Here is a 25795-nt window from a genome sequence, read left to right as displayed (position 1 = left end):
GTTAATATTGTTTATTCAAAGGCTTTTTTGTAAGTAAAATTGTTTATGCTATTAGTAATAATAATAAAAAAACTGGTAACGCTCGATTTTCACGTGGTTTCGTCCAGACCAGCGCAAAAACCAACATGCTAGCACGCCCAGGTCTGTTTTAAGCTCCGCCCAACGAGTCTTCCAATCCCTATTGGTGGTGGTCGATTGCGTCTTACGTTCGGTTGCGCTACAGCGAGAACGCCCAACGTGTCAATCGGTTCCGAAGATCCCCAGCAACTCGCAACTCCTCGCTTGCAGTTGATTAGTTTGTCCAGACTATTTATATCCGCCGGTGTTTAGATTCTTGCGCCCTAAGCTATGGATAACATCAAAGACGGTTGGTTCACCGAAACATGCACGTTATGGCCCGGCCAAGCCATGAGTCTTCAAGTGGATGAAGTGTTGTATCATAAAAAATCCAAGTACCAGGATGTCATGGTGTTTAAAAGGTGAGTAAAAGTGGCTTCAGTTAGCTTGTTTGCTAGCTCCTGTGTTTTCCCTCGGTACCGTTATGTCCCCGAATCTATTACGCACAGCTAACGCGGTTAGTAGAGATTTTTCTCCGAGGTGTCCATTTAAACACGTTGGCTTTGGGATGTCTCGCTGTCCGTATGGTGGGTGGCTACATTTACTGCTAACCTGCTAACGGCCAAGCCTTCTGTAGATATGGCGTGGCACTGAGGTTTAAAATGAATGATTTAAGATAGTGCACTGATTGTAGTTATATTTGATAAATGTAAAAATTGACACATTTTCCTTAACAAACAACGTTGCTTTTTTTAGGGAAAAACTAGTCATTTCACTTTTTATGTACCAATGGTGATTGATGTGACTAAACAAATTGTAACGTAGTTAAAACGTGAAAAGTATACGTAACTATTGCAGCTCTTTTAACAGCATGTCTGTGGTCTTTGTCTGCTGTTGAAGCAAACCTGACACACTGTTGTTCAAACTGTAGGAGGATATGCAATACGTGTTTCTGGTGGTTGGATGGATTTCTGTACTAAAAACTGTGCAGCTGTTGCCTAATATGTGATACTGCAGTAAATGCAATGAAAGGCTTAAGCTGTGATCTTTGGTGCATATACGTTTAGTACATGTTTTTTTGTCAAATTTCCATAGTTTTTGACTAATTTATGCAAATCAGACTTTGATTTATTTCTCCCATGCTCTACTAGTTGAGCTGGGGAACACCCATTTCGCCTATTTAGGAAATTGCATGATTTTGGATGGTGAATTGATGTTAATGCTTCTCTTCATACAGCAAAACATATGGAAATGTGTTGGTTTTGGATGGGGTCATCCAATGCACAGAACGAGATGAATTTTCTTATCAGGAAATGATTGCCAATCTGCCTCTCTACTGCCACCCTTGCCCAAAGAAGGTAGTTGGTCTTATTTTCTCTTCTAGACACGAATGGAAACATTAGAACTATTAGTTTTACTACTTCTGTTTAATGAACCGCAAAGGAAGTTGCCATTCAATCTTCTACGCTCTTTCATTCAGGTTCTGATCATCGGTGGAGGAGATGGAGGTGTCCTGAGGGAAGTGGTCAAGCATCCCTTGGTGGAGTCTGTTGTCCAGTGTGAAATCGATGAGGTTTGTGTTGTGTCCACCAGAAACTTACAGAATTTAAACTCTTTATAGAAGGATATGCATGATGATGCCTTTAATTGTATTTCATGCCTTTAACATGCTGATCAAATTCATATGTTTTCCCCCAGGATGTGATAAACGTCTCCAAAAAATACCTCCCTGGAATGGCAAAAGGATTCTTCAGCCCGAAGCTCACTCTGAATGTAGGTGATGGATTTGAGTTTATGAAACAGAATCAGGATGCCTTTGACGTCATCATCACAGACTCTTCAGATCCTGTCGGTATGCAGCCCTATGTGTGGCCTTGAAGTTTCTTCTTGCATTGGTAAATAACCATTTAGCCATCTAGACCTAGAGAAACACGGCGTTCATTTGAGATTGATTTCATTTCACCCTGTCACAGGTCCGGCTGAAAGCTTATTCAAAGAGTCGTACTATCAGCTCATGAAAACAGCACTTTGTGAAGGAGGAATTCTTTGCTGTCAAGGTTAATAGAATTAAAACTCTTTAAAAAAAAGTCTCTTTACGTAAAATGACTGATGTGCTTTTGGCAGGTTTATCATTTTTTGGGGGAATTTTGCAGGAGAATGTCAGTGGCTTCATTTGGAACTGATCAAAGAAATGCGGACCTTCTGCAAGACGCTCTTTCCTGTAGTGGACTACGCGTATTGCACTATCCCAACCTACCCAAGTGGGCAAATCGGCTTCATGCTTTGCAGTAAAAATCCGGTAAGCTTTTCTTTTATCTGATTTGGCTCTATTTGGGTTGCTCTTTAAGATTCCTTTATAACTCTGTCGTGTGTTCTGCAGAAAACAAATTTCCGTGAACCTGTACAAGAACTAACAAGGGATGAGATCGAGAGCATGAACCTGAAATATTACAATCCGGAAATCCACCGTGCTGCATTTATCCTCCCAGAATTTGCCAGGAAGGTGAGCGGCAATTCGATGTTTTCAATTTTTTGTATTTTGGCACCTTTTTTTTTACTCCTTTCTAAAACCAAACACTATTTACACAGGTTCTTAGTGAAGCATAAATGGCTTCATGGTTGCCATTTTGTATCCCGCTGCCTTCTGTGAAAGCAGACTCCAAACTCTCACCACAGCTGCAGTACCTCCGGATCACTTCTCGGCTTCTGATTGGTTAATGGACTTGAAATGCTCTCTGTGGGGAAATTCTCTGGATCTCCCATCAGTATTTCTGTCAAGAGAGTTGGTCTCCTTTTACAATAGCACTAATGCCCACATCAAACTTTATGAACTATTCAAAGAGACAATCATGCATTTATTATCATAGGTTCCTTAGTATTTGTCTACCTTGTTACAGAAATATGGAGTAATGTTTCACCCTTGCTCTCTTGCTAAACATTACCTACTCAATTTAATAAACGGATTTTAAGAAATAAACTGACAGACTGTAAGCCAAGTAGGTTCTTGAATGTCTGGTCTTACCTGTGCATGTCTGCTTTGTAAACCCTTTAAAAAATATATCAGGTTACTGATTTTTGTACATATTTTGAGGTGTCATTGTGGGTCAGTTTGTCAGCAGTAAACAACTATCAAACCATAACGAAAAACTAATTGTTGCGTTTATTTAGGTCTCAGAAACGTTTCATTTAAAACATGAATAGGGATTCTTTGATGGGGAAAGTAGTGTGTGATTTATGGGGTCTTGCTCAGATGAATAGTTCTGTAAATAATTACAAGAATCATGTATGCCTATTGCCTAGTGTGATTCCTGGAAAGCAAAGAAATGTTTGTACGCAAGATTTCTGAGTGACATGCTTTACCATCTATTGCAAGTGTATACTTATAGTCAATGGAATATGTATGACAGAAAGTTTTGTGTGCATTTTTAACATTTCATTTCAGTATACTGGAATTCTTTACGATATTGTCTTAACATTGTTTATTAAAAGTGCTATACTATAGGACACTATGACTAACCGTGCATAAATGTCGATATCTTTCAACGCTGGTTGCATAAGGCACACTGTTTTGGACTTGATCAGTTTTACTGTACGGAAGGGTTTTTAGCAATTTACCATTTCATGTTATGATGTATATTTCATTTGGCGAAGTTCATAAACTGTTTTGAAATAATAAAACTTGCCTCAATACGCACAGACCACGTGACAGACAACTTTTCTGATCGGCTAGTGACGTGCAGTTCTGACCGCAAGATGGCGTCCGCTGCTTTTGGTAAATTCACCAACGTCATCACGCTATCAAATCAGAAGTGACGAAAGTGAATAAAAACGCTTGTTTGCGAGTTAATTTACTGGTAAAAAAATCTAAGATATTTTCAAACATAGGATCTTAATGTAGTATTACACATACGTTGTGATTTCTAAATAGTTTTTATCGGTAACGTTGACATTTCGTGGCTATGATGGTGTAACAGTTAACGTTAAATGTTGATATTAATTGTTGGCATGTTGTCTTATCGATGGATAAAAACACCACGACTCAATCAAATCCTGCTGTTAAGCTACTTAAAGGAATTTTGCTATAATGCCATCTTGATTTTTTAACTGGGTTGATGAAAAATATATCAAAAAGCGTTGACAGAAGTTTTACAAGGTTTGAACCTATAACGTTCACAATAAAAGACGAAACATTAAGTTCTCAAATCCCATGCTGAGACAACACGATGACGTCACTTTATATGCGTACCGTGACGTCGGAGATGTTTGAAGTTGCTTTGAAAGTGAACGCTAGATTTGTTAGGCAGCGGTCAATTGGCATGAATTCTTCAAACGCACTTTATTCCGATTCGGCTTCGGGCAGCTCATCTCAAAAGTGTTCATCTTGACTGAGCCTCGGGCCCTGACGTCCGTCCGTATCTGTCTGCTGTGAAAAATGTGCTCAAGCTCGAGTATTAGGGCTCCTAGCTACGGTGACTCGGTTGGGGTGTGTGTATGCATATCCAAAAAGGTGTCTTTCACATCTCGTGTGGGTGCCAGGAAGCTGACCAGAATGAGAACATGGCAAGAGCTAGATTTAATTGATGACACACATGATTTTGAGATTAAATATAATGTGGTGTTTATTAGGTAAAGTATGGCCTTAAATAAGCTAAATTATAAATATGTATCAGTTGTGAAAACAACTTTGCATCCTTTAAATTATTATGATTTGTGCCATTCATGCTTAAAGTTCAATCAAATCGTTAAAAAGTGCAATTATTCAAACTTTGGAAACTCTTAAGATTTAGGGCGACAATTAAAGTGTTTTTCTTAACAAGACAGATGCTTTTAAAGACTGCTCGGATAGAAATGTCTACATACAGTGGTCTTTAAACAGCATCAGTGTGTCTCATTTTCATCAAGTATTGCCATTCTTAGTTGCCGTTATATTCTTACAAGGTTCTTATTCACTATGTATCAAATCCATCATCTTTTTCTTTGAAAACCATACAGACGGTTTCCTCAGCTGTTCCAGGTGCCAGACGGTTCGATGTCGGTCTGAAGGAGGAGGAGATGTGATTAATTACATGTTGGAATTGAGAATGTCACTTTATACGACATAAAAGGTCGGTGGGATTTCTCTCTAAGACACACTGTATTGATATCACAATACCACTGAGTGAGTGCATCATGTAATTGCAGTGTGCATTTGGCTGCCGTACTTCCTGAAACTTGTTTCATTGCTTAGGCGTCAATGCGCTCTACATAGATGTAAATTATAATTAGCATAAACAATGTGAGAACTTTTCGTAATCACTTTGCGTCATCGGTAATTTCATCATCATCAACGCTTTCCTTGCCTCCGCTTTGACTGAAATCAGAGGCATTTTTTGTGCTGTGACGTGAGCATGGTGTCGCAGTCCTATCCTACAGCGCAACGTCTGGTTTGTTGGGGGGGTTAACTACTCAATGCATTTGTTAGTTCGTAAGCCTCCCACCACAGCAACCCCCTCCTCCTCCCCACCATCCTCCATCCGCTGCGTCAGTAGAGACTGGAAGGAGAGGTATATAAGACTCTGCCACCTGAAGCTCTCAAAGTCCAATATCTCTCGAGCTTTACCCTGCACCAGGAGCTACACTGACTTCGAAGGTCCTGCTTTGCTTCTCAGACCAAGCTTTGTGCGCTTTAGCTTTCGCTCGCTCGCTGTTTCGTCAGTATGCAGTTTTTGGCCAGTCTAGTGTCTCTTTTGCTGGTGCTGTACAGTGTCAGAGCTGCCGCGTTGCTTCCAGTGGAGGAGAGGAACCCAGTACACAGTAGGGTGAGTGGGTGCCAAGCTTTGTCAGAGATGTAAACTGAACCTGTTTAGTTTAGAAAATCCGTTTTTCCTTTCTCCAAGTTGTATTTTGCAATCAAATTGTCATATGTGTCGCTATCTTATAAAAGATGATACTTGTAAGTAGACTTCACATACCAATAGTATTGCACACAGAAGCTGATTGTTTGGTGAATGGGTCTGTTTAAAATCTTGTCTTTTCAGGAGCTGAGCAAGGAACGTAAGGAGTTGATCCTGAAGCTGGTCTCCGGGCTGCTGGATGGAGTAGACAACAACATGCTGCCCGGGGAGATGGCACCTGACTCTATGGACATGGAGGAGCCCCTGGAGTCCCGTCTGGAGGAAAGGGCCGTCTACAATCGGTTATCACAGCTTCCACAGCGCGATCGCAAAGCCCCCTGCAAAAACTTCTTCTGGAAGACCTTCACTTCGTGCTAACAGCACCAGCCCAGCAGCGGTTCCGCAATTCTCCCTGATAAATGACATGAACTGTGTAAACCTTGTACTTACCATCTCCAGTGTCTGAAGAAGGGTCTCTCTGGACTTAATCTGACACAGTCTGGTTGTTAAAGACATTGATGATTATATTTATTTATTTATTGATCCAATAATTAAGCAGTTTATGGACATTTTTTGTTTTTCAGCATCAAAATAAGATAAAAGCATGTTTAATATATTAGCCTTTTTTAATAAAGGATGTCTCATTCACTGTGATCTGATGAATAAATATAGAATTGATGGATTTACGACGATGTATTATTAATACAGATAAATGTTTTCCTGAATGGTTGGACCACATATTTGTCATTTAATGACATTTGAGGATCAGTGGTTGATTGACACTTAATATACCAAATTTATGAATTGACAGTTTTTGTGGCGGTAATGATTTTTCCTTGTCATTGAATTATATATAATTGCATCTAATGAAAGCGTTTGTATGAGCTCATTATTCTGGACTGAATCCTTGTCTTATAATTATTGGCTGGTAAATCAAAGCCAATAGACAATATTTGTATTGCGTTTGGTTACAGTTTTAACAGACAAAAGTTAGGCGAAAAATATTTAAATGCAAATCAAACGTAACTTCGTTGAAATGTCTATAAAACATTTCCAAAATATTTAGCTTGTAAACAGATCATGTAATATCAACACAGCCGAAGACGTTCCAACTTTAAAAGAAACAAAATAACCTACAAAATGTGAATTTATTGCTTATCACCTTTAAACATACAATGTGTAATTATATATTCTGAAACACAGTTATGGAAACTGTGTCTGTATAAGTTACCATAATACTTATTACACTCGCCTACTTGTTAAATGTGTGTATCAATCAGCTGAAGCATTTCTTGGCCTTCTTTCGTTTTCACCCAAATACAAATGACAAAAGCCCAAAAAGATGTATGTAGTATGTATGTATGCAGTCCTGTGCAGTTCAGTGACAACTAGATGCTTTGAATTCAGAGTAATTCATCATTGTTTAAAAACAGCCCAAATAAAATTCTCAAAGAGGTCAAAAATGACCTTGTTCGATTAGTATAAAACTATTTCATGCAATATAATGTCAGATATTATTTATCTGACATTTCTTAAACCATGTAACTCGACTAACAGTGATAAAAATGCCATTGAGAATATAATGAACAAGTTTTAAACACAGCTTCATTAGCTATTGTTAAACCTGTAAATCATAACTGCATCTCTTTTTAACAACAAAGTTAAAAAAGTATACCACAACTGTTCAGCAATAAATATCTCCCTGAAAGCAAAGTGTGCTGTTTTGTCATCAGATTTACTTATGAAGCAGAACACAAAATACGTTTGTTTTTTATGTGGTTGTAAAATACCCCAAAAAACAAATGTATGTGTGTGTTTGGACCATAAACCTTGCTGAACTACACAAAAGCATCACTTTATAAATTGACAGAAATATGTTTTCAGTATATATCTGGTGCGCTTGTGCCAGGGGCACCCTGACCTCAATATTCCTCAATTCTTCATTGACTTCAAAGGTCGAGTCCAGATGACATCAACAGCATAGACGTCTAGTCTGGTCCCAGAATACAGATGACTTATGCTTAACAAATGCGTGCTCTGAAATCAGTAATACCTATTTCTTCAGATTTGTATAAATAAATATTTGCACATGCATACGAGCTTATAAATAACAGATATTTATCGCAAAGGATGCTGTGTTTGAATCAGATGAAATCATAATAAATGATGTAAAATAATATAGTACAGTAATTAGGGTACTTGGGGTAACATATAATATAATAATAATAATTCAGTGTCTCTGACATGGGATTTCATATTCAATTTGCTCAAAAACTCTGTTGAGGCCAAAGTTAATTAAAGAACCGACAAACAGTCTTGTCCAACACAAAGAGAGACCGGTCTAATGAATAGACACAAAATAGTTTTATTCATAAAGTGAAAATGCAAAATTATCATCATTTATATGGTCATAGTAAAAAAGTGGCACATTGATGATTCAGTTTAGTTAATGCTAATTGATGGAAAGACTCAAATAAATGACTCCATACATGTTTTATTTAAAAAAGGTTTGTGTGAAGCAAAGGAAAGACTGCCCATTATTCAAGTGCCCTGAGCTACAATGAGATCATTGTGAGAGGAGATCAAAGCTGCTAGTGGCAAGCAAAATATTTTTGATTGCTATGCCTTTGATCTAAAGGCATACTTCCACATGAACATGAATTTGGAATTCAAACTAACTTCTTTATTTATTTTTCGGAAAATACACAAAATGACTCTATTCACAACAGTTTTTAATACATTAAATGAGCACAAATTCACAGGTAAATTAATGTAACGGTACATTTAAAAAAAAGCTTCATACACTGGTACAAAGTTTTAGTATAAATAGAGAGAATATTATTAAAAAACGCTATATTCTCCACATACTGTGCATGTTTGTATCTCCTCTTTGCCCCGCCTCTCTGAAAAGTACAGATTTTTTTACCAAGCTCATCGCTCTGAAAAGCGAGGCGTGCTATGATTGGCCAGTTAACCAGTGCGTAGTGATTGGCCGAATACTGTAAGTGGCGGAAACGTTACACTTCTTACCATGTTTGGTCAGGTTCCAAAGCAATTGTACTGACAGGTACGCCCACTTTACTTGCATTTAAGAGATCTGAGTCAAATCGTACCACGAACTGACGTAGATTTGTGGAGGTGTGGTTAAACGAGTCGTTTCAGGCAGGTCTGAGCATACGCTTTTAGTTTGAATGCATCTTTTTGTTCCGACACTTTAATTTTTGCGATTTTACGTGTCTAATACATGCATGCGCAATTTATAACGCACCAAAGACACAGAATAACACGTATTCGCGGAACATGACCCCTTTAAACAATTCGCTTCAGTAGTGTCCAGACAAACGCGCATGCACCAAACTGTGAATACGTCTCTTTATCAATATTCATGAGTCCGCTGCATTTGACCAATGAGTATTGTGCGCAGCGCAGGTGAGCCACATAATTAATTTTCATGAGCATGCTCATTAGTTCATTACAGTTCAATATAGGGTATGCATCGTCGTCACTTTCCCACGTGAACGCGCCGGGACACATTCCCCTGAGTGGTAAAACACGCGGCAAAATGGCTGAGGAGAATTGGAGAAACACAGAAACCGGCACTAAAACAGGCAACTACAGCTCAAATTATACGTAGCTAGACTAGATGGTTAGGGCCGCTTACGCCTACGGCTTCACTGCGACTTATAGAGGAAACATGTGACACTGAGATGTTTCAAGGAATTGCGTTTCCTGATATTGTCAGCAGCCATTTTGCAGAATGCTTTGCCACCCTGGGCGTGGTCACGTGGTGTTCACGTGGTAAAGTGACGACACGTGCATTCCCTCTAGTGCTGCCCAATGCCATGATTAGGGGATGCAACATAAACACGAACAAGAAATACATTATTTGCCATGCCCTGTTTAACCAAGAAACTAAAAATAGTTTGCGTCAGCCCGTCAAATGCTCATAATCAGAATGTCTTGTTGTTAGGCTTTCTTTTATCAGCTGGAGAAATGCCATTATGTTCCACGTTAGATTTTGTAACAGAGTGCACGCTCCCTTACTTCTGCATTTTCTCTCTGTTTGCCTTGCCCTGATGCCATCAGCGATGTTTTCTATCACCATCAATATTTCTTGATTTGGTTTTTGGCGACATTTGATTGTGTGGACTACTAGAACAGACAGACATAGCATGGTTGAGTAACCAAGACATTTGAAATCAGAGAAAGTAGAAGACCTCGCTGTTAAAGGAAATATTGCCAGTGGTGAAACAAAATCTATATTTTTGGTTATTTGAGTTATTTGCCCTTCATTGAGCTGTAGGTGGTTCTTCAAGTACCACCAGGGTACAGGTCGGGACACATTTGTTCATGTCAAACACTGTTATTCTTTGAACACAGACTCGCCTCTCTTCTGATGATCTTGTGGGAACAGTGTGTGAGACCTTTGCGGCATATTAGATTTCACTTTACATTCAGCACTTTGTTTTTTGCCCTTGTATATATGCCCTCATTGATAACGTGACATTTCACTGAAAAGCTGTACACTGAACGTGCTATACAAATAATCTTGACCTTTTTAGGTGCTGTTTATTGGTTTTCACCATTATGAAATAAAAAGGTAAATACAACATTAACATTAAACATTGAAACAGGTCGCATTCTCATTCGTCATTCAGAGACCCGTAATGATTCAATCACGTCAGGATAAATGACAATAACTTGTATTAAAAATGATGTATAATGTTGTAATGCATTTTGTAATATGGTTTATATTTTGTAGAAATGTGTAGGCTTATGATTTTTTAACTGTTCAACATAACATCAGAGATTTTCGCTATTATTACACTCCTTTACAGTGCCTAAAAGGGTAATCGAGAATAGATTTTAAAAACCTATTTTAATAAGATTTTTTCTTTCTTTAATAAGCAACTGATTCCACAAAGATGAAAAACTAACTACCCACGGTCTAATCACGTCATATCACACGATATTATTTGCTCTTACTGTTTCTCTAGTGTAATGACTTCATCACTGCAAATAGTATGAAGTTCTATCCGTGGCAGCTGAATCTATTAAAACTGGAGCATTTCATGCTTTGCTTCACAAGTGGCCGGTCTGTGATTGAGATATTTAAAGTATGCGTCTCACAGGTCAATTCACAAGACAGTCAATATTGTGTTTAGTGGCCTTCCCGCAGTCCATTCTCAGTAATTACAGCACAGCGCAAGAGAAAGCGGAGATATGACATACAAAGTCATTGCGCAGCTAATGAGCTGCTGGTACAACATCCACTCTGCTTGTTAGCAGTCTATCCGTGATACTGACTTAAACAAGCGCAATTTCAAAGGAGAGCTTTCAGCAAATGGTGCTTTACTTTCATTTCTTTAAATTCCAAGAACAGCGCGAGTCTGGATCTACTCCCTTGAAAACATTGCATACTTGTAGTCAATTTGTTATTATGCTAATTCTGGAGCTGCTATAGTGTGCTTTGCCATAACATATTCACATTTAATGCTTATTTAACAAGCAGTTTTTCCAAATGATCATTAAAATAATTATCCAGATTTGAGATTCCGGGTGACCCCTCAAAGAAAGTATCACATTAATGTGTGGCGCACTGCAACAATGAACGGTCGAATTATGGAATAATTACTGAGCTGTGTTTACCGAGGTATGTTTTGCAATAAAGTAATGCCATTTGATATCCGAAATTGTAAAGGGGACCAAGTCTTTCTAAATAACACAGAATGTGGGCTGCCTACTCCAGCTGCCAGATTTCTTTTTTTAATTATCGGTCTAAATGCAATCAGAACAAACAGAAGTGTGTACTGTGCCTCCTCATATGACCCTTGTGAAGACTTTGTCCCTCCTTCCTGAACCGGTCCCATCAGTGACGGGCAGGGTCTCTATGGTTACAGGCATCCTGCATCCCTTCCTCATGCCTGTGACATCTAATTTTCTGCAGTGTAGGGTGCGCTGAGAGGGATAATGATATGCTTTTAGCCAGGGCTGACTAGCTAAGCAGTCATAGCACAACACATCAGGCGTCATTAGCGGCTGTTGAGAAGGAAATCTAGAACTTCATGTCTGGTCTCCTATGTAGCCCTTGGGGGGCGCCTCCACCTCTACATGGCCTCTGAGATATTGACAAGGTTTCGATTCTGTGGCTTGTTTCAACATTTGGGTTTATGAGAAAGCAATTACGGTCTAATAATCATTCACCTCTAACGTCTCAATCTGAAGGAATAATACACGCTGAACAAGAAAAATGCAAGGCACGTTATTCCTCTGTAGTCAAGCTTTGTGTGTACTGAACTCATCGACTGCATAAGATTTAAAATCTATTGCTCAAAATCAAATAATGTGTTTGTTAGTTTACATAATTGTACTCTTAACAGATTTGGATGGCACCTTTATTCAGTTGAAAAATAAAGTAAATGACAGTGATGGCATAAAACAGATTATCTGTGGGAATAATGAGGATTTCTGTCGACTTGATAGGTTCAGTGCTAAGGGTGTGAAAATCTATACGTCATTTTATTTTATTCATTGTTCAGTGTAACAAATCTCAATAAAATGGAAGGAAGGAGGCGGGAACCGCCAAACATTTAAACATTTAATAAAGTAATATAACAGCCGGCGGCCCCTCACGGACGACCGCCGGCGAACAAAACATAATATAAATACAAACATAACATAAGTTCGGGCCCGGTCCTCTCTCTTCGACGGTCCGGTCGCTCGTTCCTTTTATATGCTCCCATCTCCTACGTGATTCGAGCCCGGTGTGCGCACAGCTGGCGCTAATTCACAATTACTCACCGGACTCGAACCACGGTCTCGCCCCGCCTACTCTACTACATTCAGATTAAAAAAAACATATAAAAATATGAAACCATATAGCAATAGTTTATATTGTTGATTTTTTTAATCTTAACAGTCTGTTTCATGCTCTCTTATCAGATCTTATTTTCTAGAAATGCCCCAGGTAACTCGGTTAGAGACTTGACTCTAATTAAATAGCATGCTGCATGTGTCAATGCTTGAAAATTATTATATACACATAATTAGGCCAACATTTTACAATCATTGTGAAACATTATAAAAGTGTATTTTTAACAGACAAACCATAAAGGCCAACTGTAGGTGAAAAGCTTGTGTGCAGTTTCGGTCAACATGGCAGATTATTTGTAGAGATAAACGATAATTACAATAATTTACAATAGACTTGTCTGTAAACAAATTCATTTTTTTCCTCTTTACAGTGTTTAAACGTAACAATACAGCAGATTACACATAATTTATAGTAATAAACTTGAACATAACAGCACAACTACAAAGAGTTTTTTTAAACAATGTTTTTATTATGTCATCATGTTTTTATTGTGTAAATTAGCTGTATTTTTTAAGTTATCATGGCTTTAAACAAAAGAAACCAACTGAAGTTTGATTGATATGAGTTGGATTATACACTACAAAAAACATGATTTTTTCAACATTTTTCAAACGGAGTTATCTCATTTTGGAACCAAACTCTTCAAATATACATATGATGTTCAGTGATTGGTCAGAATTGCAGTATGTACAATATAGAAGAGTGTATACATTGGCTGTCAGAGGTAATGAGTTCTTATTTTAATAATGTGCATGCAATAAAAAATAAATAATATTAAAGGATTGGCCAGTGTGGGATAAAGTGCAGTGCTGATGAAGATTATGATATTTAACAGTTTAAGAGTCTGACTGCTTGGGGAAATAAGCTATCACGAAGTCTGCTGGTCCTGATGCTGCGATATCATTTCTTGGGAGGAGTGAGAACAGACCCTAACTCGGGTGGCAAGAGTCTTTTTTCACACACAGCATGGTATGAATTTCTGCAGGGCTTTGCAGGCTGAGTGCGGTGCTGTTAACGTACCAGGCAGTGATGCAGCCATTTAGGATGCTTCTGAAGATGTAAAAATATAACATTTATTTCAAATGTATTTAGTTACAACATAATTTCTTAAAATGAATTGCATTTGTGATATGCTATATTTTAGACACAACATTCCATAGTTTACTAACGTTTAGTAGTATGTGTTTATGTATACAGTGCAATCTGAGTAAAAATGGTACCATGCGTAGACTGCAAGTGTGATGTAGGTTCACTGGGTTGGATTTAGGAAACGGAGATGTAGGGGGCTGGGGGGGTGTTTGATAAAACCTCCACAAACCTGCAGCTGCAGCTGTATGGCCTTTTAAACAGTACAGCTAATGACAGGGAAATTACTTGTGATAAATCAAGGCTGAATCCCTCCGCACTGAAGTTCGCCCGTGTGTCAGATTGCCATTATTCGTTCAATTTAGACCTTGATGCATCTTTCACAGATTTAAGTCCCCATATGGCTATTTCCGTTCTCTTGTGGGCCTGTGGCCATCCACCAAATCAGCGGCTTTGACACGACGCTCTGCACCAATGACGACGAGCGAGGTGTCTGGGACGAGAAATGGTGCCAGGTGCGGCACTCACAGCTTCGGTGTAGAATTCAACCTGACAATAGCTTAACCACAGACTATTGAATAATATCAAGCTTGATTACAGACAACAGGACACCCGGCTATCATCAGACATGGAAAACACATTTAAATACATGAATCATGTTCTTTGCTAAGGTGCACTCAGTAAAATTTTTGTCGAACAGTTCAGGTGATAACAATACAATGCAGTGCATTTATAAAATTCTTTGTCTTAGCGATGAATAATTATTTAAATCTTTTTACGTTGAATTGGTCATTTTTTTGTGCAACCTGCATCACTAAACTGACTTGCAAAAAAACACAATAATTGTTCAAAGTATTGACTGACAGGACAGTGTTGTAGCAACCTCACAGTATTTTTTGGACCACCCAATTGTTTCTTTCCTTGCATGCAGACATTTGATGACCAAACTGGAAATTATTGGCGTGTTAGAAATGATGACATGTTCAGAAGTCTCTGTTCAGTGTACTTTCTGACCTCTGACCCCAAAGGTGAAGTTGACACTCCAATGAATTCTTTATTGTTGAAAAATAATAAATCCTATTTAGGGAAACGTCTGAGATCTTTCGTTAGTTTGTCAGTTCATGACACAGTTAAACCACAGGGAAAATGAAATGCTTTAAAGGTTGTGTTGAGTGCAAACATTTTTCCAGCTGGGCAAATAGAAAGTTCTAATTATAATGACATTAATAACATAATATAACTTTTTTTTAGTCTCTATGCCTTTAAACAGAGCATTTAGCTGCATGCCTGGTGTTAGAAACATGGGCTTGTTTAACTGACAGTATTATATATGAATAGTTTGCATTGTTCCGTCTTTGTTGCAGTTTGTATTGTTAGGTTACCTGCGTGGCATGCATGATGAAGAAAGGAAAATTACAGCATCAATGCCTGATTAACTCCCACACAAAATTCAGCCTTCTCTCGAAGCTTCCACACAACAGAATTCCTCAAAATCGACATGAAAATCTACATACATTACATCTTACAGTATGGTTTAACAAAACCAGTCTGCATTAGCCTATGATGTTTTTAATCCCTTCGCCTGGAGTCTCACTTGCAAGTGTGATTCTATCGCTTTTTGCCTCTTCTTCACTATTGATTTTGGATCTTAAATCCCTACAAGACTAAAACTTTAAAACGTTATAGCAGGGGGAACGGTATCTGACAGCTGATATTTTGCTGTCCAACACCTTCCATGGGATAGAAATATAGCAGTCTCATATTCACACTGCTGACTTTCAACACAACATGAAGTTAATTATCAGAGTTTCTGTGTTATATATTTTTCAAAGCATTATTCGTATTCTGACAGCTGAAAATATTGCTGTCAGATTAGGTTCCCCTGTGTTCAATGAGGAAAAAAAGGCTCAAACCAACAACCTGCCTACCACAAACCCAAGGCAATAACCACTAAACCAGAGGGCCTATGGAATGGGGTCTAGTGGAACTTGAAGGCCTTCAAGGGTAAACATTGCGAGTTAGAGCATGTGGAACGGTTCCGCTACCGCTCCCCCACCTTCCATGGGCGAGGGCGCTGTCAGATTCCACCCCCTGCTAAAACTCGTATAGTTTTAGTCTTGGAGGGCTTCAAGTTCAATGGAACCCTGTGCAATAGGCCTGTGGTGTAGTGGTTAGTGTATTGGGTTTGTGGTGGGCAAGTTGTTGGTTTCCATCCTAACTCCCTTTCTATATTATAATTATACATTTTTCCACACTTGATGGAGCGCAAAATGACAAAACAAATTCCTTGTTCTTTATGGGTTTGTCGTGTCACGTTGCATTGCATGGCATCACTCGTGTAAGATGTAGACGGGGTATTAGAGTCTGACAAAGCAGTGTGAACTGTTATTTCCTCCTCAAGAATCACTTTAGCTGTGGCACAAGCCTCACAACAACCTGTGACCTCAAACAGGCATAAAGACAGAGGCCATCACATTACACTAGACAGCCACAATCCACACGACCAAGCACAGCTGGGCATTACCTTTGTCATTTATGAGGATAATTATTGTAATCGCCTCATACATTAGCCATTACCAGCGTAACGTATTGAAAATGAGGGGTCCATAATAAGCTTGCTTGTGGAACATTTGGCTTTGTCCACACTCTCCCTTTTTCTCTCTCCCTATCTCACCCACTAATTCTGCATCTCTCTCTCTTTTTCTCACTCTTATCGAAATCATATTTTTGAATCATTAAGTACCCATTTCATTCCGTGCCAAAAGGTTTAAATGAAAGGGAATATGGTATTACAAAGGCATTTAGAATTAATTCTGCTCTCAGAGTAATTGCCGTGTGCGACAGCAACAGGCTTTCAACATCACCTTTTGTTTTTCCATCACAAACATTGGGTGTCTTTGCCTGTGGCACAACAATATGCGTATTTCAGAAAATGTAATATGTCTGGAAATGCATGCTTCGTCATGTGAGTGTGATCAGTCCACCCAGTCATTACCACAACACAGCAATAACTGATCAACAGGTGGTGTTGTGAGGAAACCATTGTTTGGTCCGCTTTGCAATGTGGTTCTATTTTAACGTATTTGCAGTATTATTAAATTTGGAGTCTTGATAATCCTTTTAGCAATTTCCAAAATATACAGCACTGTCCAAAAGTACACTATGTAGATGCCTCTGTTCAGCATTTCATATAATAATACTTTATATGAGTCTCATTAAATATTTCCTTTGAAATATTATATCAATTAGCTTGAATAAGAGTTGTTAACATTTTCATCTGTAGTTGTTGTTTTGTGCAAACGATTTGCAAGTGCAAACACAAGAAAAATGTGATTATTGACCATTGGTGAGAGGTACAGACTCCACAGTTCTCTACACAGCAGGGGCTGTATTTACTAAAATAATCTGTCTGAATGAAACTGTCAATTTACTTGCATACTAAATCTGCGTGATTGTGCTACACAGTCAAACCGGACCAATGACTAAATCTATTAGAAAAGAAGTGTATAAACAAGTTTACTTCTCCACTGCCATGTCTTCAGCCCCAAATTCCACCAATGAAAACCAAAAGAACTGTTACTAAACAGAGTATTGTTTACTCAGCAGTATCTACTGGACGGCTGGTTCAGTAACCTGTAGAACACTGATGCTCTGCAGAGGTAAACAGGACATCTTTTTGTGAGACGAATGTTTGTGATCGTCCAGAATGATGAACAGGTATGGAAAATGTTCATAGGTGTTAACTGTCATGTGTTAAAAGTGAAGTTTGTTTCACTTGTGTTGGGATTGTGACATGATCTTTACATTATCAGCAAGATAGACATGGATAACTGATATACATCAGATGTTTTCATGTGTGCTTAGTTTTAGCGTATCCTTGGTTTTGGTCATTCTGCTACCATTAGCCTCTGCTTTAGCACTGTCAGGACTGTTTGGAAGCTTCACATCACCAAACTTCCCGAATGCTTATCCCAACGACCAGCTTGTGGTATGGAATATCACAGGACCTGAGGGGCACAGATTACGCCTCTATTTCAATTATTTTAACCTTGAGCCGTCTCATCGCTGTGAATATGACTACCTTGAGGTTAGATCCATATCATTACAAACCTTTAAAGGTGGGCTAATCGTATGGATAAAGTTTACCAGGAAATGTCTATTATTCTCGCAATGTTAAGCTTGTAAGAAATCAAGTGTGTTGTGGTTTAGACTTGTACTTGCTCACACTGTTTTTTCAGGTGTTCTCTGAAGGTAATGAAACAGTCCGGTTCTGTGGCAATTATGGGAATGACCCTAAAAACACGGTCATCTCTGCCACCAACACCATGTCTGTGGTCTTCAGGTCAGATTACGCCAATGAAGATCGATTCACAGGATTTCAGGCATTTTATTCAGCAGAAGGTGATGGAGAGTGTGAAGCATCAATACATGACTATCTCTCTTTCTCACTGCATGAATCCCTTTATCCACTTGTGTCTCAACGCCCTAATGCATGGTTGTCTCTCTTCCTCATTGTTTCGCTGCATTAATGTCTTTCTCTTTTACAGCGTTGGGTCATATTTAGCTATTTAAGCGCATGAAACCAACTACATAGATGGAATGATCTTATGGAGATATACACTCCCCTAAAGGATTATTAGGAACACCATACTAATACTGTGTTTGACCCCCTTTCGCCTTCAGAACTGCCTTAATTCTACGTGGCATTGATTCAACAAGGTCCTGAAAGCATTCTTTAGAAATGTTGGCCATATTGATAGGAAAGCATCTTGCAGTTGATGGAGATTTGTGGGATGCACGGAGCTCCCTTACACCACATCCCTAAGATGCTCTATTGGGTTGAGATCTGGTGACTGTGGGGGCCATTTTAGTACAGTGAACTCATTGTCATGTTCAAGAAACCAATTTGAAATGATTCGAGTTTTGTAACATGGTGCATTAATCCTGCTGGAAGTAGCCATCAGAGGATGGTTACATGGTGGTCAGAAAGGAATGGACATGGTCAGAAACAATGCTCAGGTGGGCCGTGGCATTTAAACGATGCCCAATTGGCACTAAGGGGCCTAAAGTGTGCCAGAAAAAAAAAAAACCTCCATAATATTACACCACCACCATAATTGCATTAATGAGAAATTGAACAGGTGTTCCTAATAATCCTTTAGGTGAGTGTATAAAAATACAAATCCATAAGTGCGAACTGTCGCTAAACAGGCTCTTTTCACTTTTAATAGACATCGACGAGTGCTTGGACACTGTGGATGGAGAACCAGCGTGTGACCATAATTGCCATAATTATTTTGGGGGTTTTTACTGCACTTGCAGATTGGGATATATACTCCACGCTGATAAGAGAAACTGCCCTGGTAAGGCTGATCCCAGAACAGATGATGGCCTGTAGTTAGTCTGCTTAGTGATTCATATGAACTATAAGTGACATCTTGATATATGCTTAGGTTATAAAATAAATACAGGGATGAATAGCATGGGAGGGACTAGCATTTCGCCAAATCAGATTTGATTTTGTACAACATTTTTTGCAGTAGACCATGTAAGTTTATAGACATTTCATTTTTATGATTTATTGTGTATGATGTTATTGTATACCTTTTACATAAACACTATGGAATATGAACATTGTTGTTATTAAAACATACGGCATTTTGGTAAAAGCGACACAAACATCTTAATTCAACTAAGGCATAGTCCTGGTTTAAGGTAAGCTGTTTCCGTGAAACCGAGCAAGTACTTTTTATGTATGTTTTAACCAGGCATCATGGGAAAAATGATATGCGTTTTGAATAGTTGCAGATCAATATTCAAGCCACAAATAGCAATGAACACATGTCTGAGTAACAGTCTCAGGCTATTCCAAACTTAATTCACTCTAAAAACTAAAAACTATTGTGTTAAAACAAAACAATCTGCAATCTATGTGACACATCTGTGTAATTTTTAACTCAACCTTGTGTTGCCACTTTTATTTATTTAACACAAACTAAACAGAGATGACTCGTAATGTTTTAAAAACATGGTGTGTTCAAATTCCATAACGCTAACACGAGAGTAACGACCCACACTTTTTAAACAAGCCTTATTATATTTAGAAAATATTGTCATAGAGCTCAATTCTATTATTTCTGCTGCAAATTGTGAATGTTACACAGACCAGGCTGGGCAGCTACGGCTCGCCACACACTATCTATCAGCCCTGTCAACAGCTCCTGATTGAGACGGCACACGCTATAATCGAGAAGGAAATGGAGTCACCAAATAGTATAGTGCGTTGTTATATCATTGATAGTGTGGTCACAGTAAAGCACAGAAAGCATTGCAGTGGGTTTTGTGCAGGCAGGTTTCTTTTTTCCTTGTTTCCAATGAATTAAACATCAAGTGCTATTTAAGCGCACCTGCTCCATTCCCTCCTTCATAATCCCCAAATTTTCAGTAAAATTCTAATGTTAACTGTCGTTGTGGTCAGAGTTGACCAGCTTCACCCTTAATCACCCTTCAGTCACATACAGTGGGCAGCGTTAGCACTTGCATGCCTGTTAAAAGCATCTGATCTCAGTGAGTCCAGGTTAATTATCATAGGTTTCAAAGGGAACAGTGTCATAGAAATCAGTTAAAAATTGATACCTTTTTCAAGCTGCAATACAGTGCTAATGATGGGTAATTAATCACAATTACCAGCCCAGACGTGCCTCCTAATTGTTTTTCTTTGCTAATGGGGAAGATAGGAGCATCGCATCATACCGCACAGAAGGGAGGACAGAAACAATGACTTGTGTCTGAATCATTTAATCACATGAATTATCAGACCTTTGCCCTTCTCAATTGAGATTATTTATTGCAATTGTTTGCAACATCTGCTTTAGTTGAGAACGGAGCTATTTTGTTTTCAGTTTTTTGTAGTTTTAGTCATTTTTGAGGTCGCTTTTATTAGTACATTTATTTTTGTTGTCATATTAGATTTAATGTTCTTTTGTTGTTTTATTATTACTTTTTATATTGCCATAAAGTTCCATATTTATTTAAATTGAGTTTTCATTTAATCATTTTAGCGCCGTAACTTAATCTTAAATGTATTATTAAGGGCAACAATTCAGTTTAAGTTTTTTTAAATAATATACGGGCTGATATTTTCTTTTATTTCACTTACCATAAATGTTTTAATAGTGTCAGTAAACTTAACCTTGGTCGAGAAGAAACTGCAGTGGATTGGTGAGATATCACGTAGTACATTAACAGTTGAGAATAACTTCTATAGATTATTTGTTTGAAATCTCAGTTAATAAATGATAATACATTGAAGCATACTATATACATATTATTTATTCATTTATCAAATATTTATTTTCTCATTATTAGAAATGTAATATTTTTATCTTGTTATTTGTATTATTAGGCCTACCCATCCTTGTCAAAAATATAACACAGAAATGACAAACTTTAATACCTTGATCTTGCTTTATCATCTCATATAATCACGTTCGTATGGGTCTGATGAACAGTTTGTACTTCAGTTTGCAAACTAATTCATAGCTGTCATGAATGTCACTCTAAGGTAAAATGGCTCTTCCTTTAGGCCATACAGGTTAAAAAGTACATTTTCTTCTGCGGTGCAAATCCATGTTGCAATTTCCTGCACACCTCAGTGTTAAATGTTGCACAAACAGTATCTGTTGAATTTATATGTGAGTCATTTTGACAATTCCCAGAAATGCATTTCTTCCACTGTAGCTGTGTGTAGCGGGCAGGTGTTTCACAAGAGGTCAGGAGAACTGAGCAGTCCAGAGTACCCTGGCGTCTACCCCAAAATGAGCCAGTGTGATTACACAATCAGTTTGATGGAAGGCTTCCAAGTAACCCTGGACTTCCAGGACCCATTTGACGTGGAGACTCATCCTGAAAGCCCCTGCCCTTATGACATCCTCGAGGTTGGTTATTTTACAATCATCAAGTGCTGACAACATTCCAGCTAGGGTGGTAGATTACGTTTAAAACAACAGCCATGACAACATGGACACATTTTGCGGGAGTCATTCATCCTTTTGGCTCCTGCGGGAACTGTGTAGACCCTCTTATGAAATAAAGATTGAATATTTTAAAGATACCGTGCATGCTTTGAGAGTTAAAAAAATAGTTCAACCATAAAATTAAAGTTTAGAACGTTCTGCAAAATGTTTTTTTTTCACAAAAATAAGCTATAGAATTACAATTGAAAGATTCTTTCAGGTGCTAAATACATACAAATGACATTTTATGGTGATTTGACTTGAAGGTATTATTGAATTTGAAAATTCAATAATATTGAAGGTATTGAAGGTATTAATAAAAGCTGCACAATGTTTTGTATTTTGCCTATTTGAAATCACTTCTGTAATATACCGAATATTAATGTTATGCTTGAGTAATATAATTTAGATTAAACATGTTTAAAGAGAGTCTCAAGTGCTAGTTAAGTGGAAGGAAAGGCAGAGCAAGCCTCTTCATGAAAATAAACATCCTAAGTGTTTAAGAATATTCTTTTTTTTTTTGTTGCCTGAAATGATTTTACTCTCTCTATCAAAGCACTTTTTTAATGACTGAATCCTATTCCCTTTAATGGCCTCAAACGTTTTTAATGGCTCAGTGAATTTGCAGTCTTTCAGTCTTTTCTCAATGCCTATAAAAACAGATTTGGTCTCTTCAGCGCTGATGTTAAACATCATTCGACTCCACTAATCACTGACCTGAGGGCTGTTGAATACATAATGTATGCTCTCTCATGCCCTCCACAGCTGCCTATTATTTCTGCTCACCTTCACATCTCCCTAGAGACTTGTTTATCTGTTGCCATCCGTATAAACTGACAATTCAAACTGTCCATTTAGACTGCTTGCGTGAAAAAATGCCTGCTTTATCTCTGCTTGTCAGATAACTGCAGGTGGGAGAGAGTACGGCCCGTTTTGCGGGAAGACCTTGCCGGACAGAATAAAGACGGGCACACATGAAGTGCGTGTGACATTCAAGGCAGATAGTTCTGGGGAAAACATAGGGTGGAAGATCAAGTATACAAGCACAGGTAATTTTCAAGCCACTATGTATAACGTACCGTAGTGTTTAATATCAAGGAAAGAAGCATTATGCTTATTTATTTACGAAGATTTTTAAGGAATGTTTGCAAATGATGTATCAGAAATGCTCAATATTATTGGTTCTTTGAAAACAATGTTGTGCAACCCAACAACAACAAAATAAAATGAATGATGTATGTTTGTGCTATCACTACTTTTCCAAGTCCTCACCATTGCCTTCTTTCATAGCCAAGTCTTGTCCAAAACCTGTGGCTCCTAAACACGGACAGATTCATCCCCTACAACCTCAGTATATCATGACGGACACGTTCAATGTCACATGTGGTCTGGGCTACGAGTTAAATCTGGTAATCATTCTTCCTTTTACGTTCTCAAAAGTGAAAGGGGAAAACGAGCTTGTTTAGATCTTCACAGACTTAAAAGTGACTTCCTACGTCTTTAGGGGGAGGAAAGTTTGACCTTTTATCAAGCCACATGCCTCAGGGGTGGATTTTGGAATGGACCGATGCCTGAATGCATCAGTAAGTTTTTCAGAAATCACAGATAAGCATGAAGTGTGTATAATCGTCAATGGGGGATTAATGCTACAAGAAGGAGGTGCGTTTTAAAACCTGAGGCTAAAGTGGAGAGAATTCGTACCGACACTTTAGAAAATAGAGTGCTTACAAACGAAATGGAAACATTTTAACATTATAGTTTTGTGTACGAGGTCAACAAGATAACAATTTTGTAAATAATGTGAATAAAGATTGTTGTCGAATATGACCAAGATATGACAAAATGGACACAAATACTGTTTTTTTTAAAAATAAAAATTAAAAGATTTTAAATATACACAGATTAAGTTCAAAATGAAACTACGGTTATTAAAATTTAACATTTAAGAGTTTTGCTCCACTTGACCTACAATGTATTTATTGATATAACTTTAACTGGTGTGCACAGGTTTCCAGAATAAACTGGCCTTTTTCTGTAAAAAAGGAAATTGTGACATTTTTCTGATTTGCAGTTATGAATTGTGGAGAGCCCGTCCAGATTCATGAAGGAAGTGTGAAATTCACCACGACCATATATCAGTCTGTCATCGAGTATTCCTGCAATGAATTCTACACAATGGAGGCTGGGACAAATGGTATTGTGCTGCACATATCTCACAGATGGATGGCGAACATAATACTGATCGAGAAAAACTTTAAAGAGTTTTACTTTTCTTTCTCTTAGGACTGTATACCTGCGCACACGATGGCTACTGGAGAGATGCCCTGGGAGGAAAAAGGCTTCCGAAATGCTTACCCAGTGAGTATATTGTGTTCTGATGTTTATGCTTTGTTGTAGATGCTTGATATTAACTAAATGTTTGGAATGTTTGACTGGTTCCTTGTAATCTTAAAAAGTGCTTATGCTTGAAATGTCTTTTGTACAAATAGAAGCTGTGCCTACACCCCATTTCTTAGCTAAATGTTCATTTTAAATGGTTTGAAAGCATTCCACAAGGTCGCAGTAGACTATAGGAGAATGCACAAGCGTGTAGAGATGTAGTCAAAAAGTGACACGTTTCAAAAGAAGCATTTATCTATTTTAATCCACCAATCCCCATTCTTGTCCTGTTTTTGACCCATTAAACATTGATCTTTTGTATGTCATCCTGAAAGTTTGTGGAAAGTCCAAAGAAACACTTTCCAGGGTGATTAAAGGAAAGAACGCTGAGAAAAATGACTGTCCCTGGCAGGCCATGATACTGGTGGGCGCCAGGTTCTTAGGAGGCGCTTCGCTCCTGTCAGATGACTGGGCACTTACTGCTGCCCATGTCCTGCACAGCTACCAAGATGCTACCAACCTAAAGCTGAAGATGGGCATAGTCAATTATAGGGACGCAGAGGCAGTTGTTGCAATTCCAGAGAAAATCTTCATTCACCCCGAGTACCATCACGATAACTCCCAGTACAACAATGACATTGCCCTGATTAAACTGGAGAATAAGGTCCATGTCAGTGAAACTGTAATGCCTGTGTGTTTACCTGGGAAAGACGAACGTTTTCTTTTGAGGACTGATAACATCGGAAAGGTATCCGGTTGGGGTTTGCGGAATCCACATGCGAGTCGAATACAATCCCTTCGTCTTCAGTATGCACACTTACCTGTGGCTGATTTTGAGAACTGTAAAGCCAAATATTACTCCACTAAGACAGATAAAGGTAATCTAATCGTGACAGAGAACATGATATGTGCCGGGTATGCTGAGGGAGGAATAGACGCCTGTGAGGGGGACAGTGGAGGACCCTATGTGTTTTTTGATAGCCATAATCAAAACTGGTTTATAGGCGGCATTGTGTCATGGGGTTATGGGTGTGCCAAACCTGGATATTATGGGGTTTACACTAAAGTTAGCAATTACCTTTCCTGGATTAATGATGTCATGTCCAAAAACAGTTAATTTCAAAAAGTGACTCTTTTGGATTCTTTATTGATACATCATTGACCGGATCATTGCAATGACGATGCTTTTTAAATAAGTTTTTGGAAAGTTAGAAAGTGTTGTTCGTGTATTCATTTGGTGATTTTGTGGGCACCGAAGAAATACAAAAAGAAAAACATTTAATATCAAAATGATAGACCATCTATATTTGATAGGATATTTTAATTATTTGATTATATATTACATCATAAAATAATTGTAAAAATGACAATCTAAAAAATCTATATATAGTTGCGTGCAGACTGTATCTTCAATAAAGCACATCTCACCTTATTGGTCATTGCCTGGTCGTTATTTTTACAACCATTTCGTTTGAGATGTAGACAGTATTTAGAAATCCCTAAATGTGGCT

General features: G+C 38.2%; 3 protein-coding genes across 6 annotated transcripts; all 3 read left to right on the top strand.

The window, feature by feature from the left end:
* The first annotated feature begins 195 nt into the window (after positions 1 to 195).
* srm (spermidine synthase) lies at positions 196 to 3745 on the top strand. The gene is made up of 8 exons (XM_056733318.1): positions 196 to 479; positions 1295 to 1415; positions 1538 to 1630; positions 1756 to 1909; positions 2031 to 2114; positions 2211 to 2356; positions 2438 to 2560; positions 2647 to 3745. The coding sequence occupies exons 1-8, from the start codon at positions 349 to 351 to the stop codon at positions 2662 to 2664; spliced, it is 870 nt and encodes a 289-aa protein (XP_056589296.1). The 5' UTR covers positions 196 to 348; the 3' UTR covers positions 2665 to 3745.
* Positions 3746 to 3805: 60 nt separating this feature from the next.
* Positions 3806 to 6616, top strand: sst7 (somatostatin family member 7). Of its 3 annotated transcripts, none has more exons than XM_056733398.1 (3): positions 3806 to 3911; positions 5050 to 5855; positions 6075 to 6616. In XM_056733398.1, the coding sequence occupies exons 2-3, from the start codon at positions 5754 to 5756 to the stop codon at positions 6306 to 6308; spliced, it is 336 nt and encodes a 111-aa protein (XP_056589376.1). In that variant the 5' UTR covers positions 3806 to 3911; positions 5050 to 5753; the 3' UTR covers positions 6309 to 6616. The 3 variants fall into 3 exon arrangements, with proteins under 3 accessions (XP_056589376.1, XP_056589377.1, XP_056589375.1); XM_056733399.1 differs by having other exon boundaries at positions 3859 to 4582; XM_056733397.1 differs by having other exon boundaries at positions 3859 to 4683.
* Positions 6617 to 17507: 10891 nt separating this feature from the next.
* masp2 (MBL associated serine protease 2) lies at positions 17508 to 25716 on the top strand. Of its 2 annotated transcripts, none has more exons than XM_056733924.1 (11): positions 17508 to 17607; positions 17808 to 18008; positions 18129 to 18291; positions 19122 to 19253; positions 21631 to 21827; positions 22807 to 22954; positions 23196 to 23314; positions 23410 to 23488; positions 23977 to 24099; positions 24189 to 24263; positions 24620 to 25716. In XM_056733924.1, exons 1-11 carry the CDS (start codon positions 17578 to 17580, stop codon positions 25399 to 25401), a joined length of 2049 nt encoding a protein of 682 aa, XP_056589902.1. In that variant the 5' UTR covers positions 17508 to 17577; the 3' UTR covers positions 25402 to 25716. The 2 variants fall into 2 exon arrangements, with proteins under 2 accessions (XP_056589902.1, XP_056589901.1); XM_056733923.1 differs by having other exon boundaries at positions 17510 to 17607; positions 17755 to 17977.
* Positions 25717 to 25795: the final 79 nt, after the last annotated feature.

Source organism: Triplophysa dalaica, chromosome 20 (genome assembly GCF_015846415.1).
Source record: "Triplophysa dalaica isolate WHDGS20190420 chromosome 20, ASM1584641v1, whole genome shotgun sequence".
NCBI classification, from domain to species: Eukaryota; Metazoa; Chordata; class Actinopteri; order Cypriniformes; family Nemacheilidae; genus Triplophysa; species Triplophysa dalaica.
This window is presented reverse-complemented; position numbering and strand designations above follow the sequence as displayed.